Source organism: Coregonus clupeaformis, chromosome 39, assembly GCF_020615455.1.
Source record: "Coregonus clupeaformis isolate EN_2021a chromosome 39, ASM2061545v1, whole genome shotgun sequence".
NCBI lineage: Eukaryota > Metazoa > Chordata > Actinopteri > Salmoniformes > Salmonidae > Coregonus > Coregonus clupeaformis.
Genome location: NC_059230.1, coordinates 11,202,122 through 11,222,125, shown reverse-complemented (window position 1 = coordinate 11,222,125; position 20,004 = coordinate 11,202,122). Strand labels below are relative to the sequence as shown.

The following is a 20,004-nucleotide window of genomic DNA, read 5'->3' as shown; positions in this document are numbered from 1 at the left end:
TTTTAATGTTTAATTACCATATGTAAGGGTTCGTGCACAGAGGGGATTGTCGGGAAAGAGATGGCTGCTTGAGGAAGGTCCCATTTATTAACATTTCAACATTTCAATCATCTCGCTCTCGTAATGTCTGTCTGTCTTGCTCTCGTTCTGTCTCTCGTTCTGTCTCTCGTACCACTCTCGGTTCCACTTTTACTTTTGCGCGCTACCTGTCTCACTCTTTTCCGGCCTCCAGCTTTTCCTGCTGGAGCCCGCCTCTTAAAGGTGGGGGGCGCGGACCGGTCATAGAGCCCATAGAGTTAAAGTTGGTGGACTGTAACCTGTAAAATCCATAGATTTAGGAGGTCTTCTAGTGGCCGTTAGCTGTAAAAATCAATAGATTAGCCGCACCGTTATATAAGCCGCAGGGTCGAAAAATTGGAAAAAAGGCGCGGCTTATAGTCCGAAAATTACGGTAACTTATCCTCTGCAGCAGAGGTAACTCTGGGTCTTCCTTTCCTATGGTGGTCCTCATGAGAGCCAGTTTCATCATAGCGCTTCATGGTTTTTGCAACTGCATTTGAATAAACTTTAAAAGTTTTAGACATTTTCCGGATTGACTGACCTTCATGTCTTAAAGTAATGATGGACTGTCGTTTCTCTTTACTTATTTGAGCTGTTCTTGCCATAATATGGACTTGGTCTTTTACCAAATAGGGCCATCTTCTGTATACCCCCCCTACCTTGTCACAACCCAACTGATTGGCTCAAACGCATTAAGAAGGAAAGAAATTCTACAAATTAACTTTTAACAAGGCACACCTGTTAATTGAAATGCATTCCAGGTGACTACCTCATGAAGCTGGTTGAGAGAATGCCAAGAGTGTGCAAAGCTGTCATCAAGGCAAAGGGTGGCTATTTGAAGAATCCTTTTCATTTGTTTAACACTTTTTGGGTTACTACATGATTCCATGTGTTATTTCATAGTTCTGATGTCTTCACTATTATTCTACAATGTAGAAAATAGTAAAAATAAAGAAAAACCCTGGAACGAGTAGGTGTCCAAACTTTTGACTGGTACTGTATATTTATTTTTTATTATTTCAATGTATTTATGAATATTGCTAGCAACAAGTAGAACAACTAGTCGAAAAAAAGGAGAATCTCTTATTTCTAATGATGTGAACTTCATTTCTCAAATCCAAATATTGAGCAAATTACACTCGTTGGACGATCTGTCATAGGCTTTGAAAAAGCACCTGCGAATAGGCTACCAGTGCGGCCGCTGGAAAGCTTTCTTGGCTTGGACATGCATTTTTTTCCAACACATGGCTAACTTTTGTTTAACCAGCTAAACAGCTGTTCTTAGCGAAAATGTGTTTGGAGCTACCTTTCTAGCTAATAGGCTATGTTAAGAGTTTACACTTCCTTGTCCAATTAGGTCCTGTGTGGCTCAGTTGGTAGAGCATGGCGCTTGCAAAGCCAGGGATGTGGGTTCAATTCCCACAGTGGACCAGTACAAAACAATATGGAAATGTATGCACTCACTACCGTAAGTCGCTCTGGATAAGAGCGTCTGCTAAATGACTACAATGTAAATAATAATGTTGGCAGGTCAAAATAATGAAAAACGATCTACCAAAACTATTCATTTAATTACTTCTCCTTGCCATTATCATTCACCTGATAATATGACAAGACGTGAAAAGTAATTTTTTTACTAACGTATGAAGAGGTTCCCTAGGTCGCAGGTTTGTCTTGGAGGGGGTCCCTGGGTCGCCGGTTTGCCAGGGAGGGCGTCCCTGAGCATGAAAAGGTTGACAACCCCTGCTCTATATGACCAACTGGCTAACCTGTTCACTGATGTCATTGATGGTGGCCTGACTGACTGACTGGCTGACTGACCTGTTCTTTGAGCTTGTTGATAATGGCCTGGCTGGCTGTCTGACTGGCTAACTGACTGGTTGACTGACCTGTTCTTTGAGCTTGTTGATAATGGCCTGGCTGGCTGTCTGACTGGCTAACTGACTGGCTGACTGACCTGTTCTTTGAGCTTGTTGATAATGGCCTGGCTGGCTGTCTGACTGGCTAACTGACTGGCTGACTGACCTGTTCTTTGAGCTTGTTGATAATGGCCTGGCTGGCTGTCTGACTGGCTAACTGACTGGCTGACTGACCTGTTCTTTGAGCTTGTTGATAATGGCCTGGCTGGCTGTCTGACTGGCTAACTGACTGGCTGACTGACCTGTTCTTTGAGCTTGTTGATAATGGCCTGGCTGGCTGTCTGGCTGGCTGTCTCACTGGCTAACTGAACGACCTTTTCTTTGAGCTCGTTGATAGTAAAATGACTGGCTGACTGACAAACCGACTGACCTGTTCTTTGAGCTCGTTAATGGCTGAATGGCTGGCTGGCTAACTAACTGACGGACGGACTGGTTGACTGACATTTTCTTTGAGCTTGTTGATAAAGGCCTGGCTGGCTGTCTCACTGACTGACCTGTGATTTGAGCTCGTTGATAGTAAAATAGCTGGCTGACTGATTGGTTGACTGACCTGATCTTTGAGCTTGTTGATAATGGTCTGGCTGGCTAACTGAATGGCTGACTGACCGGTTGACTGACCTTCTCCTTCAGCTCATCGATGGTGGCCTGGCTGACTGGCTGACTGGCCGACAGACTGGTTGACTGACCTGTTCACTGACTGGCTGACTGACTGGCTAACTGACCTGTTCCTTCAGCTCACTGATGGTGGCCTGGCTGACTGGTTAACTGACCTGCTCCTTCAGCTCATCGATGGTGGCCTCAGCCTGCTTCATCTCATCCTGTAGTTTCTCCTTCTGGGTCCTCAGAGTCTCCAGCTCTCCATTCTTCTTCTCCATCTGCTTCTGCAGCTTCACGTGCTCCTGCTTCTCAGACGACGACAGGTCACGCATCCTGAGGAAGGGGAAGAAATATTTATGTTAAAGATCAAACCAAAAGGGAAACGTTTAAGGCTGCTTTCCCAGACCCAGATGAACTGCAGTACTGCACTAAAAAACACTTCTAATGGAGATTCTCCATTGAGCATGCCTTTTAGTCCAGGACTAGGCTCAATCTGTGTCCATGTCCAGGAAACTGCCCCTTAGGATACAAGAAGTGACAGACATATCATTTTGAGCAAATCCAGAAGGGAAGAGACACCGAAGTGTACCCAGATGGGGCACTAGATCTCAATGAAACATCATGTAACATGAGACAGTTTGGTCAAACCTTTCAAGAAATAAAACCATAACGCGTTTGTGGTTGTTTTTGAGTTTGAGGTACACGCACCTGACCAGAGCATCTTTCAGCCTGCTGTTCTGCTCCTCCAGCTGCTTGACGTGGTAACTAGAGGCAGCTCCGTCAGACCCTGGAGAAGCAATAGAGTTAGGTTAGGTTAGGTTTGCCAAGCAATACTGGATAAGTCCTTGTCAATTATGATAGCTACTTTGTTTGTTTCTTGTTAAGGATTATTTAAAAATAAATACATAGTGGGGTCTGAAATTATTCTCACCCTTGATAAAGATGAACATTAATGACAGTATAAAATAAATCATTCAAATACTGAGCTATATTGTGTGCTCATTATTTTTGAGAAATTATATTATTTTATACTAATACAATTGCTCAGAGAATTTTGTTTAACAATATTTTTTATCTCAATACAAAACGGTAGGGGCCAAAATTATTGACACCCCTAAAGATTATTAACAAAAGTTTAGTATTTGCTCCCATATTCCTAGCCCAGAATGACTATATCAAGCTTGTGAGTCTACAAACTTGTTGGATGCATTTGCAGTTCGCTTTGGTTGCATTTTAATGTATTTTGTGTCCAAAAGAAATGAATGGTAAATAATGTATTGTCATTGGAGTCACTTTAATCATAAGAATGTTTCTGAACACTTCTACAATAATGTGGATGCTACCATGATTACAGATAATCCTGAATGAATCGTGAATAATGATGAGTGAGAAAGTTACAGAGGGTCAAAGACCACACCCCCAAGACATGCTAACCTCTCACCATTACAATAACAGGGGAGGTTAGTATGTTTTGGGGGTATGATCTTTGACCCTCTGTATGGGATGAGATACCATAAATTGAGCAGCCTTTTATATCAACACACTACTAGTGACCTCTAACCTTTCTCCTCAACCTCGTGTTTAATGATCTCCAGGTCCATAGTGAGTTCCTCCACCTTCTCCTTCAGCGACTCCACCTCCACCTGCAGGCTTTCAGACCGCTCCTCTGCCATCTCCTTGTCCAGGGTGGCCATCTCGATGGCGTCCGCCGTGTCTGACATCTCCTCCATGTAGCGGTCTTTCGCCTCCAAAGCCTCCCGGGCATCCTGAAAGAGGAACATTAGTGTAAGTCTCCCATTTGTGTGTGAACAAAGCCAGATAAAATATGTGCAAAATCCCAAATAACAAGAGTGGACATCATTAGCAATGTCAATCTGACCAAAGCTAAAATTGGGTACCTGAAAACCTAGACTTCCATACCTGGTACAATATTATATAAGGGATTACTTTTTAATTATCCTAGGTTAATGACTACCGGTATGTGATTTGAAGTCTTGCCAAGTACTCGGATCTAATCTAATAAGAGAAGTGGACAGGAACCCAAAAAGAACCGTCAAGGTTCTGTATTAATTTCAATGATGACTACCATAGAGGTTATTCATTCATGTTTCTGGTGTGTACTGTACCTTCTTGGCCTCTTTGAGTTGTTTCTGCAGGTCGGCCTGCTGCTCCTGCATCTTGGTCTTCCACTCCTGCAGCTGCTCCAGCTGGATCTTGTGTTTCTCCAGCTCCTTCAGCTTGACCTGAATAAATCATTATAAATATGAATAAATAATAATAATAAATGCTATTACATTCCATATATTTTTTAGAAATAATACACTATTTGTATAGCACAATTCATACAGAGACAGCCACTGAATATGAAGGTAGCGTTCTCCTGGCATCCGCCAAACCCAGATTCGTCAGTCAGACTGCCAGATGGTGAAGTGTGACTCATCACTCCAGAGAACGCCTTTCCACTGCTCCAGAGTCCAATGGCGGCGAGCTTTACACCACTCCAGCCGACGCTTGGCATTGCGCATGGTGATCTTAGGCTTGTGTGCGGCTGCTCGGCCACAGAAACCCATTTCATGAAGCTCCCAACGAACAGTTATTGTGCTGACGTTGCTTCCAGAGGCAGTTTGGAACTTGGTAGTGAGTGTTGCAACTGAGGACAGACGATTTCTACGCGCTTCAGCACTCGCCGGTCCCGTTCTGTGAGCTTGTGTGGCCTACCACTTCACAGCTGAGTCGTTGTTGCTCCTAGACGTTTCCACTTCACAATTACAGCACATTCAGTTGACCGGGGCAGCTCTAGCAGGGCAGAAATTTGACGAACTGACTTGTTGGACAATGCCACGTTGAAAGTCACTGAGCTCTTCAGTAAGGCCATTCTACTGCCAATGTTTCTCTAAGGAGATTGCAAGGATGTGTACTCGATTCTATACACCTGTCAGCAACGGGTGTGGCTGAAATAGCCGAATCCACTAATTTGAAGGGGTGTCCACATACTTTTGTAGATACAGTGGGGGAAAAAAGTATTTAGGTCAGCCACCAATTGTGCAAGTTCTCCCACTTAAAAAGGTGAGAGAGGCCTGTAATTTTCATCATATGTACACGTCAACTATGACAGACAAATTGAGAGAAAAAAATCCAGAAAATCACATTGTAGGATTTTTAATGAATTTATTTGCAAATTATGGTGGAAAATAAGTATTTGGTCAATAACAAAAGTTTCTCAATACTTTGTTATATACCCTTTGTTGGCAATGACACAGGTCAAACGTTTTCTGTAAGTCTTCACAAGGTTCACACACTGTTGCTGGTATTTTGGCCCATTCCTCCATGCAGATCTCCTCTAGAGCAGTGATGTTTTTGGGGCTGTCGCTGGGCAACACAGACTTTCAACTCCCTCCAAAGATTTTCTATGGGGTTGTGATCTGGAGACTGGCTACTGCCACTTCAGGACCTTGAAATGCTTCTTACGAAGCCACTCCTTCGTTGATCAGTCGTCCTGGTCCCTTTGCAGAAAAACAGCCCCAAAGCATGATGTTTCCACCCCCATGCTTCACAGTAGGTATGGTGTTCTTTGGATGCAACTCAGCATTCTTTGTCCTCCAAACACAACGAGTTGAGTTTTTACCAAAAAGTTCTATTTTGGTTTCATCTGACCATATGACATTCTCCCAATCCTCTTCTGGATCATCCAAATGCACTCTAGCAAACTTCAGACGGGCCTGGACATGTACTGGCTTAAGCAGGGGGACACGTCTGGCACTGCAGGATTTGAGTGCCTGGCGGCGTAGTGTGTTACTGATGGTAGGCTTTGTTACTTTGGTCCCAGCTCTCTGCAGGTCATTCACTAGGTCCCCCCGTGTGGTTCTGGGATTTTTGCTCACCGTTCTTGTGATCATTTTGACCCCACGGGGTGAGATCTTGCGTGGAGCCCCAGATCGAGGGAGATTATCAGTGGTCTTGTATGTCTTCCATTTCCTAATAATTGCTCCCACAGTTGATTTCTTCAAACCAAGCTGCTTACCTATTGCAGATTCAGTCTTCCCAGCCTGGTGCAGGTCTACAATTTTGTTTCTGGTGTCCTTTGACAGCTCTTTGGTCTTGGCCATAGTGGAGTTTGGAGTGTGACTGTTTGAGGTTGTGGACAGGTGTCTTTTATACTGATAACAAGTTCAAACAGGTGCCATTAATACAGGTAACGAGTGGAGGACAGAGGAGCCTCTTAAAGAAGAAGTTACAGGTCTGTGAGAGCCAGAAATCTTGCTTGTTTGTAGGTGACCAAATACTTATTTTCCACCATCATTTGCAAATAAATTCATTAAAAATCCTACAATGTGATTTTCTGGAAAAAAAAATCTCAATTTGTCTGTCATAGTTGACGTGTACCTATGATGAAAATTACAGGCCTCTCATCTTTTTAAGTGGGAGAACTTGCACAATTGGTGGCTGACTAAAAACTTTTTTCCCCCACTGTATAGTGTAAAAATAACAATAAAAATAGAATAAATAAATGATTAAAAAGACCTTGTCCTCCGCCCGCTTCATTTTCAGGGTCTCCAGCTTCTCCTCTAGGTCCTTCACCTGGCCACGCAGAGACTCCTCCTCCTGGGAAGAAAGACAGGTTAAGGTGTGAGAGAGAAAGAGGGAAGAACGAAGTGGGAGGGAAAGGGAAATGGGGAGGGGAAATGGGGAGGGGAAATGGAGCATTGAGAGAGGGGATAGTGGACACCTCAAAACAACCAGAGACTTAAGAACCCACATTCCAAAAACACTTCAAAGCTCAAAGACATGCTCCCACCACCAAGAACCATGTCTGGAGTAACTCCTTTATTCAGTAATATTAAACAGAAGACACTGCCCTCTGTTGGCATGCAGGGGAAGTGCTGTGTTAGTGAGGTTGAGGAGTAGCACCCTTCTGAAAAACCCTATGAACTCTGGATACATCCCAAATGGTACCGTATTCCCTATTAAGTAGTGCACTACATAGGGAGCCATTTGGGACTCAGCCTTGGTTTGTTAGTCAAACAACATGCTCAGACCAGATCTAAGCATGCGTCCAGATACTGTTACCCTACCTGCTTTGATGCAGGAGGCTCAGCCTGTTTACAACCACAACATGGATGGAACACAACAGTCAACAGAAGACGTAGAAGACGAATGAGGAAACACAATGGATTGAGGTGATATTATGGTAGAGCTGGGTGATGTGGACAAAAAGCCATAATCACGATAAACTGACTGAATCAATACAATAACAATAAAATAGAATGATACGTTTATAATAATGTGCACCATTTTTTTGTTGTTGGTTACCCCTCAAACTACTACTGCTAGTTTGAATGTTGTAGCTATCAATGGTCGACGGTCCATAAAGATGGAGGAATTCAGATATGACGTCATTGTTTTTAGCACTACCCACAGAGTTCTTAAACTACGGGACATGGTTCAATGTGCCAGTAAATCAGCACAATCTACCTTTTTGTTTTTTCAAATTGCCGGCGTCTTGAAGCTTTGGAATCATGTATACAGTGCTAATGACCATACAAATATATAGATAACGGAGAGCAATGTACAATACAGCAAACTTAGCAAAACAAGGAATTTGTGGTAAGTACATGGGGGCTTCTATCTTTATGCACCGTCGCCATTATGCCAACAATCACCCCATATTAGCTAACTTAATTTCAAACTTCCCTTTTCTGTAGTATAGACTAGTTATCGTAATGAACGATGTCATCAAAACGTCCTCAATAAGTGGTCTGTGTCGATCATTTTCAGTTCGTCGTCTCAGCTCTATATAAATGACATAACATCAGTGGATCTGGAGAACTGCAGGCTTTTGTTCCAGCCCAGCACTAAAAACATCCAACAACTTATCAATGATAATGGGTGTTTTCTTTCTGTGCTCGATCAAAAGCTCTCCAGAACCTAAGGTAATGATCTGATTGGCCACGGGGGGTGTGGACTGACCTTGCTAGGGGTGACGGGGGGTGGAGCGCCGGGCGTGGCGGGGATGCCGCTGGGCATGGGGACAACGGGAGCCCCCAGCGCACCCTTGGAAGACAGGCTGCCCTCGCTGACATCCTCCCTGGACCGAGAGCTGGACAGGCCGGTGGCCCGGGGAGCCTGGAGAGGGGGAGGGAGAGAGTTGGGGGAAGTGGGAGGGGGAGAGGGGGGAGGGAGCGAGAGAGAGGCGAAGAAAAGACAAAGAGAAAAGGGAGCGAGAGAGGAGAACAGGAAGAGGGAGAAAGAGAAATAAAAGTCAAACACATGTAAAAAGAGAACTACATCTGTGAGACCGTACCATTACCTGCTAATCCCAGTGACCATTAAAACAGACTGCACCCGGAACTGAACACAGACACATTCCACCCGGAACCCAGGTGAACTCCGGTAAAGCCATACCTAAGTGCACCTGCAGTGGTGAGCAAATACCACACCCAGAGCCATAGAAGTCACCCTTTACTGTGCTGATCTGGCCTACACTAAAAGTAGCAACAGTGCACAAGGAACTGGCCAGGTGAACTGAACTGTGTGTAAAAGGGTGAACTCTGGTTTTAGAGGGAAGGTAAACTACTACAGTAGTAAGTTACAGCTTCACTTTCTGTGGGGACTTGGTTTCAAATACTAAAACTAAACTACGCTGTCGTTTTTCCAGTTATTGTAGTGATTTTGACCTTTGACCAATGCCCCGAATGACCAGAGTTCACCCCTCCAGGACTAGAGTTGGTCTCTCCCAGGGGAGTCAGGTGGTTTGAGGCCTGGAACGTACCATGAGGAGGGAGGGAAGGGAGCTGGAGGAGGAGAGGCGACCTGGAGTGTTCCACTGTTGTGTGAGAGTAGACTGTGTTAGGGGTTGAAGAACGGTCTACTGCTGTTCTCTGTTCCTGAGGACATCCTCTAGAACAACTTTATACACTCTACTACACTCACATACTATAGTTAGACCTACACAGATACACACACACCCCATGTACTGGCGTGTGACATACTCTCATGTCACATACTGACTATTGACTTCTATCTCAGTCGATGATGTTAAACTGTAGCAGTAGATCTCAAACTCTAAAACATAATTCCTTTCCAGACTGTGGTTTGCTACTTTCCTACTCTGTCACATACCTACATCTTCCATATTCCTGAGATGATCAACATTCCATTACTCTAATCTAGCGCAGAACGTACTGCTGTAACATGACAATGATGACGTGATCTACAGTAGGAATGGACAGGTGAGCTCTTCTTTAACGGTACCCTGATACCTCAGCGTCTGCTGTAACATGACAATGAGGACATGATCTACAGTAGGAATGGACAGGTGAGCTCTTCTTTAACGGTACCCTGTTACCTCAGCGTCTGCTGTTCATAACCAGCTCACCTTGGTGCTACGACGGGTGACGAACTGGAGGAGGAGGAGGGGAGGAGAGGAGAGAGAACACACACACACACACAGGCCCAGCAGAGATGGCGAAGGGCAGTAGTTAGCAGGGCAGGGAGCAGAAACACACAGGGTTAATATTAGTCTAAACACACCGTATCAGGCTGTTACTACATGCACCATAACCACTTAAAGGAAAACTCCACCCAAAAACTCTCTTTTGGTATTTGATTCATTAGTTCATTGTTGACATACAGAAATACAGTCGGTTTGATGCGACAGGCATAATACCGGCTGTATTTCTCTATTTTTAAAGTTATACATCTTGAAAACTTGATTGCTGACCTGCAAAACATTTTGGGACTATATCAACAATTGACTAATGAAACAAATACCAAAAAATTGTTTTTGGGTGGAATTTTTCTTTAAGTCTTTATGCAAGTATGAAGTTTGCGCTGATAACCACTACTTTCAAAAACTGAGGTGACGTACTGTAGTTAATAGATAAGTGGGTGAAGATGATGTTAGAAAGTTTATAACATGACTTAAAATAAATCCAAAAATAAAAATCCCAAGTGAAGTCGAGGCAAAAACACGGCGCATTACAATGCAAGCAAGAATACACTTGCGTCTGAAACAAAAATCTAAATAATTCACCTCAACAGCCCGAAAATGGGACACCATGCTCCTAAATGTGTCATAGAACCAAAGTGAAAATGCAACAAAAATGTACGGTGACGTGAAACACCCATGTGAAGCATTAGCAGTTTACAGTCCAAAAGACGAACAACAGAAAAGCTACGACAGACCAAAAATATAACCCTGAACAGCCTAATTCAAAAGAAAACGTGACAAGCAAGCAACCACCATGGCAAAGTATGTGAGCATAGTTTTAAATATCTATACCTTCTTGGCAATGGGCATCTGTAATGGTATTTAGGGGAAAAGGAGAGGAGAGGGAGAGAGAGAAGTAGAGAAGAGTGAAGAGGTTGGTCACTTGGAGGGAGAGAAAAGGAGAGGAGAGAGGGAGAGAGAGAAGTAGAGAAGAGTGAAGAGGTTGGTCACTTGGAGGGAGAGAAAAGGAGAGGAGAGAGGGAGAGAGAGAAGTAGAGAAGAGTGAAGAGGTTGGTCACTTGGAGGGAGAGAAAAGGAGAGGAGAGAGGGAGAGAGAGAAGTAGAGAAGAGTGAAGAGGTTGGTCACTTGGAGGGAGAGAAAAGGAGAGGAGAGAGGGAGAGAGAGAAGTAGAGAAGAGTGAAGAGGTTGGTCACTTGGAGGGAGAGAAAAGGAGAGGAGGAGAGAGGAGAGGAGGGATGGAAATCGCTCCGAAACAAAGTGTATTTTTACTGTACCTGTTTGACTGATTTTGGAATCTCAGGAATGTCTGAAGATAAAAACAGAAAGAACAGATCACATGTTATTATAAAACACACAAACTCATAATTAACAGTTAATAAACTACTTATAAAGCCTTTAGAAATACTTTTAAGTGGACCGTAATATGAAGTGTTACAGTAGCTAGGTTTCCTGCGAATATTCTAAAATCTAATTGTCTTGTTGTGGATAAAAGGCTGTGCGTGATGACGTAGTGCACATAAAAATTACTTTTGAGGTTTCATTCTCATGTACCCAATAAAAAATACAAGTTAAATGGGTTTCCATCACATTTTCAACTCTACTGACTGTTTTCTCACAAAAGAAATAGCATTATATAGCGAGTGTGCCCACTCTGGTATTGGCACGTTGCCTTAGCCAACAACTCACAGACACAGTGCAGGTATAGCCTACATGATGAGATTATCATGGACAAAAGAGCCAGATTATTATTATTTGTCAAACTGAAATTAACCCCAACCCTGATGCCCACTGAGGCCATGTAAATGAAGGCTACAGCTTAGTTATTCTGCTTACCTTTCTGCTTGGGCAGGAACTTGGCAGTGGCAGACTCTGGGGTGTCTGGAGAGGTGGCACTGGATCCATCTTCCACTAGCTGGATCTGATCAGGAGAGAGAGGGAGACGGGTTCAATACACCAGTCTACTACTCTTCCACAATGTGTGTGTGTGTGTGTGTGTGTGTGTGTGTGTCACAGTTAGAGAGAGAGAGTCTGTGTGAGTGGGTGTGTGTGTGTGTGTCACAGAGAGAGAGAGAGTCTGTGTGAGTGGGTGTGTGTGTGTGTGTCACAGTTAGAGAGAGAGAGTCTGTGAGTGGGTGTGTGTGTGTGTGTGTCACAGAGAGAGAGAGTCTGTGTGAGTGGGTGTGTGTGTGTGTGTGTCACAGTTAGAGAGAGAGTCTGTGTGAGTGGGTGTGTGTGTGTGTGTGTGTCACAGTTAGAGAGAGAGTCTGTGTGAGTGGGTGTGTGTGTGTGTGTGTGTCACAGTTAGAGAGAGAGAGTCTGTGTGAGTGGGTGTGTGTGTGTGTCGTGTTAGAGAGAGAGTCTGTGTGAGTGGGTGTGTGTGTGTGTCGTGTTAGAGAGAGAGTCTGTGTGAGTGGGTGTGTGTGTGTGTCGTGTTAGAGAGAGAGAGTCTGTGTGAGTGGGTGTGTGTGTGTGTCGTGTTAGAGAGAGAGAGAGTCTGTGTGAGTGGGTGTGTGTGTGTGTCGTGTTAGAGAGAGAGAGTCTGTGTGAGTGGGTGTGTGTGTGTGTCGTGTTAGAGAGAGAGTCTGTGTGAGTGGGTGTGTGTGTGTCGTGTTAGAGAGAGAGAGAGTCTGTGTGAGTGGGTGTGTGTTGTGTTAGCTTAGTTACCTGGGACTGGCGCACAAAGATGCCGCAGTTTTCATCACACTGGAAGTATCTCTTCCCCTGGACCGTGCCGTCATTCTTGCCCTTGGGCTCGTCCAGGATCACACCCACCCACTTGCCCGTGGCAAAGAGCGTAGCGCCCACATATGCCACAGTGCCACGCTGGCCCTTACCGATCACCTCCACCACCGAGCCCACTTTGGCAGGCTTGCCTCCCCCGTCTGCACTCATCTTGCTCAGGAGGGGGCTGCCAGAGAGCTGGGGGGGTGTGGGTGGGGGTGGAGAGAGAGGACATAGTTTAGGACAGAGGACTTTGTGAGTGCTGTTGCCCAAGTTGTGTGAGAAACAGACAAATGCTTTGATGGCACTGAGAGTGTGTCAAGTTCTAGACACAGCCGGTGTTAGTCCTAGACACAGCCGGTGTTAGGCCAAGTCCACAGCCTCAACTCGGCTTGATTTTGTTGTGATCTTTGAGATTCTCTGTGAGGAAATCTGTCATTTAAATCACAGACAAGAAACAATGACAACTGACTCTTTAGTTTTGATCTACGATAAAATATTTGAGATCGGGGCCTCCCGAGTGGCGCAGCGGTCTAAGGCACTGCAGCGCAGTGCTAGAGTGCAGCTGGCTTCCAGGTTAAGAGGGCGGGTGTTAAGAAGCGCGGTTTGGCGGGACATGTTTCGGAGGACGCATGACTCGACCTTCGCCTCCCGAGCCCGTTGGGGAGTTGCAGCGATGAGAAAAGATCGAAATTTGGGAGAAAAAGGGGGTAAAATTAAAAATTAACATTTGAAATCGGATTTTCCACAACAACAAAGTGAAGCATACAAACAACATGTTTTTTTGTTGTTATTGATGACAACATTTCATGCCATCAACTCCACGCCCCATTAGGCCTAGTTCACATAGACTACCAGGAAGAGGCTGAGAAGGAAAATGTCTGACATAGGCCTATTCCACAACAACAAGTACTAGAAACAAACAACATATTGATGATATATCCATTGGGCCTAGTTCCCACTTCTGAATGTCAACTAGCTGACTCTTCGCTATCTAGGCCATATAGACACAGCCAGCTGACTCATGCTAGCTAGGCCACAGACAGCCTGAGGACAGTCACACACCCAGTCATATGGTTCAGCAGACTGTAACCATTACAGCTGGTGGACACACAGACAGTAACGCTCACCGTCTACCCACACAGAGGAAATCTTTCATAAAATGGTCAAAATGGGCCATGGAGGAACATGGCAAATATTATATCTGGGTCTTCAGGGAGGCAATGCCATGTGAGATGAGACCAAATTCATTGTAGCTAGCCTAATAGATATCGTCCGAATGGCAGACAACTGGGAGGAGTAGCCAGGATCATGGTAGGAATGGTGTTAGTCAGAAACTAGAAACAAGATAACTAGAAACTGAGCTCTTATGTCATAAAACCGGAATTAAATGAACAACCAGGAAATGCCATTAACACTGGAATAGTCTACCCTTCCTTCCTAACAGTGACTTCTTCAGCTGAAGCAGTGAACAGATCATGGAGCCACAACATGTTATTTCATCATCATCTTCAGCACCGTGCTGTATAGCCTGCATTGTGAGTAAAACTATTATTTTATCTTAATTTATTTGCCAGCAGTAGCAACAAGAAAACTCCTCTTGATACAGTTCTGTTCTCGAATGTACAAAAAAATGGTTGAGGCAAGTGTCAAATCAAATGTAGCCTATAGACAATCACTAGCCTTAGGTAAAATAACTGACTGTTGCTGCTCATTTGTTCAATCAAATCAACTCATATGTAGGAAGTAGTCTAGTCTTAGACTGAATATCAGATAGGTCTCACCAAGCTGCCCCGGTCCATACCCAGGCCAATCGCCGGGACAGCCACCGAATGCCGCCTGCGCATTCCAGCCATATCCACTTGTTGCTTATTTATTACCAAGTTAACAACAGTATCAATCAAATAGTGCAAGCTTCTCCATCTCTCCCTCTCCTTCTTAGAGGAAGTGTTTGCGACAGACAGGAGAGGAGTGAAAAAGAGGAGGGTCTCTGGCAGGGGACACTATTATTGATGATTCACCTTCAGCATTCAGCAATCGTCACAACTCTTTGAAGTGAGCTTGTGTATTTCTCCCTTAATCCCAGCAAGTACGCAATAACATTGTAGTCTCCAGCTGTAGCAGCTAGATCAGTATGGGAAAACAGAAAATAATCTTGCCATAACAATACCTGATAAGACACTAGTAGGGACTGATATGGACCTCTGTAGTGAAAAAAGAACATCACTCAGTCCGTGAGAAAGGATGTGTTTCTGATTATGCTCATGCCATCACTTGGCAGTCACCAATAGAAATGATCATCCTCCTTTTTAGGAGTATCTATTTCAGAGGTTGTCAGTGTCATATTGCCCTGTAAGATCAGGTGAAAGTGAAAATAATCAGAAAATAACCTTGCGCAAACATTATGACAGTTGGCAAGCTAAAATAGCTAGCCAGCCAGGTTCAGTGGTTAACGTTAGTCAGCTAGTTAGCTAACGCTAGTTGGTTACTAAGCTAGCTAACTAGGGTGTGTTCGCGTCAGTCAAAAATCTGATTGTAGTGTTAGCTAGGTAGCTCGAGCAAACAAATTAGCTAGCTAAATCGCTGGTACCCCGACAACTCTGCAAAATGTATATTCATAGCTTTCCCACAGAAAGAAGCAGTGACGGTGGCGAGCTTACGTTAACTAAAATCCTTTGCTAGCTAACGTTAAATCAACAATACATCTCATTGTAGCTAGTAACGCTAGCTACCTAGCTAGCGAACGTTAGATTTCTGGCTAACGTTAGCTATACTAGATGCGAAGTGTTAGCCTAACAGTCAATAATCTTGAGAAGCTAGATAACGTTAGCTAACTTCTGCCACCTACCTGCAAATTGACAGAGTTAGGTTTGGTATGGTATGATGTTCCCAAAGAACTTGTTGGTTAAACGCAAGAAAAATATACAGATAAGGGTCAGTTAGCAAAATGCCATGTCCACCCTATAATAAGAACGGTCCACCCACACCAACTTCCGGTGTTTGTTTTTTCATTATTTATTGTCTACTTCCGCTTCTTTGGAATTAAGAATAAAAGTCTGTCTGACAAAAGTGAAATGTGTATTAATTGGAATTACATTATATTAGTTCCAATAACAAGGGACTATACATAATACATTTCAAAATCAGGACACCATATCACATAAACATAAAAAAACGAATACATTCTAAGCGCCGACACCTACTGGATGGATAACTATGTGCGCTGACAATCAACGGTGGTGAGTTGGCCTACACAGGTCAGCTATAGAATAGAAAGTAACTCAAACTTCTAAATAAATGTTGTTAAAATTACTTTTCGCGTGTGATATTTTATATACAAATGTGAGACATGTCTAGAAGTAGAAATAAGTGTCTGCAATCGCTAGCAACGTGAACAAACATCAAAAACATTTGTGATCAGTGTTTGGCGCGAAATAAGGTGAGTGACGGTTGTCACTAGTTATAATAATAATATGCCATTTAGCAAACGCTTTTATCCAAAGTGACTTACAGTCATGCGTGCATACATTTTTGTGTATGGGTGGTCCCGGCGATCAAACCCACTACCTTGGCGTTACAAGCGCCATGCTCTACCAGCTGAGCTACAGAGGACCACATTACACAGCCACAAAGTCAAAATAGGCTAAATCCTATAAATTCATGAAAACAAACATTTGCTTTTGGTCTTAATTTAAGGTTAGGCATAAGGTTAGCAGTGTGGTTAAGGTTAGGGTTATGGTTAGGTTTAAAGTAATATTTTAAGCCACCAGCTCTGCACCCTCTGCTGCAACTTGCCCATGCCATCTCAAATGACTGCCTAGCCTAGTTCACCAACTACTTCTCAGATAGAGTTCAATGTGTCAAATCGGGGGGCCTGTTGTCTGGACCTATGGCAGTCTCTATGGGGGTGCCACAGGGTTCAATTCTCGGGCTGACTCTATATGTGTATATCAATGATGTCGCTCTTGCTGCTGGTGACTCTCAGATCCACCTCTACACAGACGACACCATTTTGTATACATCTGGCCCTTCATTGGACACTGTGTTAACAAACCTCCAAACGAGCTTCAATGCCATACAACACTCCTTCCGTAGCCTCCAACTGCTCTTAAACGCTAGTAAAACTAAATACATGCTCTTCAATCGAACACTGCTTGCATCCGCCTGCCCGACTAGAATCACTACTCTCGGTGGGTCTGACTTAGAATATGTGGACAACTACAAATACCTAGGTGTCTGGTTAGACCGTAAACTCTCCTTCCAGACTCACATTAAGCATCTCCAATCCTAAGTTAAATCTAGAATCGGCTTCCTATTTCGCAACAAAGCCTCCTTCACTCATGCTGCCAAACATGCCCTCGTAAAACTGACTTCGGCGATGTCATTTACAAAATAGCCTCCAACACTCTACTCAGCAAATTGGATGTAGTCTATCACACTGCCATTCGTTTTGTCACCAAAGCCCCATATACTATTTAAATTTTTTGTCATTTAGCAGACGCTCTTATCCAGAGCAACTTACCGTTAGTGAGTGCATACATTATTTTTGTATTGTTTCAAAAAAATTCATACTAGCCCCCCGTGGGAATTAAACCCACAACCCTGGCGTTGCAAACGCCATGCTCTACCAACTGAGCTACATCCCTGCCGGCCATTCCCTCCCCTACCCTGGGCCAATTGTGCGCCGCCCCATGGGTCTCCCGGTCGCAGCCGGCTACAACAGAGCCTGGATTTGAACCAGGATCTCTAGTGGCACAGCTAGCACTGCAATGCAGTGCCTTAGACCACTGCGCCACTCGGAAGTGGCGCCATTGTGACCTGTACGCTCTCGTTGTCTGGCCCTCACTACATATTCGTCGCCAAACCCACTGGCTCCAGGTCGTCTATAAATCTCTGCTAGGCAAATCCCCGCCTTATCTTAGCTCATTGGTCACCATAGCAAAACCCACCCGTAGTATGCGCTCCAGCAGGTATATCTCACTGGTCATCCCCAAAGCCAACACCTCCTTTGGCCGCCATTCCTTCCAGTTCTCTGCTGCCAATGACTGGAACGAACTGCAAAAATCTCTGAAGCTGGAGACTCTTATCTCCCTCACTAACTTTAAGCATCAGTTGTCAGAGCAGCTTACCGATCACTGTACCTGTACACAGCCCATCTGTAATTAGCCCACCCAACTACCTCATCCCCATATTGTTATTTATTATGCTCATTTGCACCCCAGTATCTCTATTTGCACATCATCTTCTGCACATCTATCACTCCAGTGTTAATACAAAATTGTAGTTATTTTGCACTATGGCCTATTTATTGCCTTACCTCCATAACTTACTACATTTGCACACACTGTATATAGATTTTCTATTGTGTTATTGACTGTACATTTTGTTTATCCCATGTGTAACTATAAAAATAAAATGCCATTTAGCAGACGCTTTTATCCAAAGCGACTTACAGTCATGTGTGCATACATTTTTGTGTATGGGTGGTCCCGGGGATCGAACCCACTACCTTAGCGTTACAAGCGCCGTGCTCTACCAGCTGAGCTACAGAGGACCATGTTTGTAACTCTGTGTTGTTGTCGTTTTTAATCGCACTGCTTTTCTTTATCTCGGTCGCAGTTGTAAATGAGAACTTGTTCTCAACTGGCCTACCTGGTTAAATAAAGGTTAAATAAAAAAATACAATTAAAAAAAAACATTTTAAGAAGATCAATTGTAGAAATAGGCGGGGTTTATTACTTTGTGGCTGTGGTAACTAGTGATGACCTATAGTGATGCGCTGAACTAGCAATGTGCAATGCCCAAAACATGTTTGTCTAGAAACGGGTGATTAATGAATTAAAACTCATTTTCAGAAACAAAACTGATTAAAATGCTTGTACTGTTTTTCCACTCAGATGAGCTCAATACACTCTTAGAAAAAAGGGTTCCAAAAGGGTCTTCAACTTTTTGGTTCCAGGCAGAACCCTTTTGGGTTACATGTACAACCATCTGTAGAAAGGGCTCTACATGGAACCTAAAAGGGTTCTACCTGGAACCAAAAAGGGTTCTTCAAATGGCTCTCCTATGGGGACATTTTTGGATCTTTTGGTTTACGGGTATCAAAATTCTAATACAATTTTATTTGTCACATGCTTCGTAAATAACAGGTGTAGACTAACAGTGAAATGGTTACTTACGGAACCTTCCCAACAATGCAGAGAGAAAAATAGAGATATAATATAAATATAATAACACGAGGAATAAATACACAATGAGTAATGATAACTTGGCTATATACACGGGGTACCAGTACCGAGTCGATGTGCAGGGGTAGGAGGAAATTGAGGTAGATATGTACATATAGGTAGGGATAAAGTGACTAAGCAACAGGATAGATATTAAACAGTAGCAGCAACGTATGTAAAAGAGTTAGTTCAAAAAGGCTCAATGCAGATAGTCCGGGTAGCTATTTGGATAACTGTTTAACAAACAATTTAGCAGTCTTATGGCTTGGGGGTAGAAGCTTTTCAGGGTCCTGTTGGTTCCAGACTTGGTGCATCGGTACCGCTTGCCGTGCAGTAGCAGAGAGAACAGTCTATGAATTGGGTGGCTGGAGTCTTTGACCATTTTTAAGATCTTCTGCTGACACTGCCTGGTATATAGGACCTGGATGGCAGGGAGCTCAGCCCCAGTGATGTACTGGGCCGTACGCAATACCCTCTGTAGCGCCTTGCGGTCCGATGCCAAGCAGTTGCCAGTTGCCAAGATGCTCGCAATGGTGCAGCTGTAGAACTTTTTGAGGATCTGAGGGCCCATGCAGAATATTTTTTGCCTCCTGAGGGGGAAGAGACATTACTCGTGCCTTCTTCACGACTGTGTGTGGACCATAATAATTCCTTAGTGATGTGGACACCGAGGAACTTGAAGCTCTCAACCCGCTCCACTACAGCCCCATCAATGTTGATAGGGGCGTGCTCGGCCCTCCATTTCCTGTAATCCACGATCAGCTCCTTTGTCTTGCTGACGTTGAGGGAGAGGTTGTTGTCCTGACATCACACTGCCAGGTCTCTGACCTCCCTGTAGGCTGTCTCATCGTTGTCGGTGATCAGGCCAACCACGTTGTGTTGTCAGCAAACGTAATGATGTTGGAGTCGTGCGCGACCACGAAGTCATGGGTGAACAGGGAGTACAAGAGGGGAATAAGCACGCACCCCTGAGGGCCCCTGTGTTGAGGGTCAGCGTGGTAGATGTGTTGTTTCCTACCCTCACCACCT

At 44.1% G+C, this 20,004-nt stretch overlaps 1 protein-coding gene across 6 annotated transcripts in view; it reads right to left on the bottom strand.

The window, feature by feature from the left end:
- Window positions 1–15,745, bottom strand: part of LOC121554680 (dynactin subunit 1) — a 32,802-nt gene extending 17,057 nt beyond the window's left edge. The window contains exons 1-14 of one of the 6 annotated variants that reach the window (XM_041868352.2): window positions 15,597–15,745; window positions 12,692–12,946; window positions 11,861–11,945; window positions 11,302–11,333; window positions 10,858–10,875; window positions 9,952–9,975; window positions 9,346–9,399; window positions 8,544–8,699; window positions 7,649–7,672; window positions 7,098–7,178; window positions 4,703–4,819; window positions 4,138–4,342; window positions 3,285–3,363; window positions 2,750–2,909 (exon numbers count right to left, since the gene is read on the bottom strand). In XM_041868352.2, the coding sequence (XP_041724286.1) occupies window positions 2,750–2,909; window positions 3,285–3,363; window positions 4,138–4,342; window positions 4,703–4,819; window positions 7,098–7,178; window positions 7,649–7,672; window positions 8,544–8,699; window positions 9,346–9,399; window positions 9,952–9,975; window positions 10,858–10,875; window positions 11,302–11,333; window positions 11,861–11,945; window positions 12,692–12,919 (1,263 nt within the window). In that variant the 5' untranslated portion in view covers window positions 12,920–12,946; window positions 15,597–15,745. The remainder of the gene's footprint in view (window positions 1–2,749; window positions 2,910–3,284; window positions 3,364–4,137; window positions 4,343–4,702; window positions 4,820–7,097; window positions 7,179–7,648; window positions 7,673–8,543; window positions 8,700–9,345; window positions 9,400–9,951; window positions 9,976–10,857; window positions 10,876–11,301; window positions 11,334–11,860; window positions 11,946–12,691; window positions 12,947–15,596) is intronic. The other 5 variants (XM_041868354.2, XM_041868353.2, XM_041868356.2 and 2 more) reach the window with 5 other exon arrangements.
- Window positions 15,746–20,004: the final 4,259 nt, after the last annotated feature.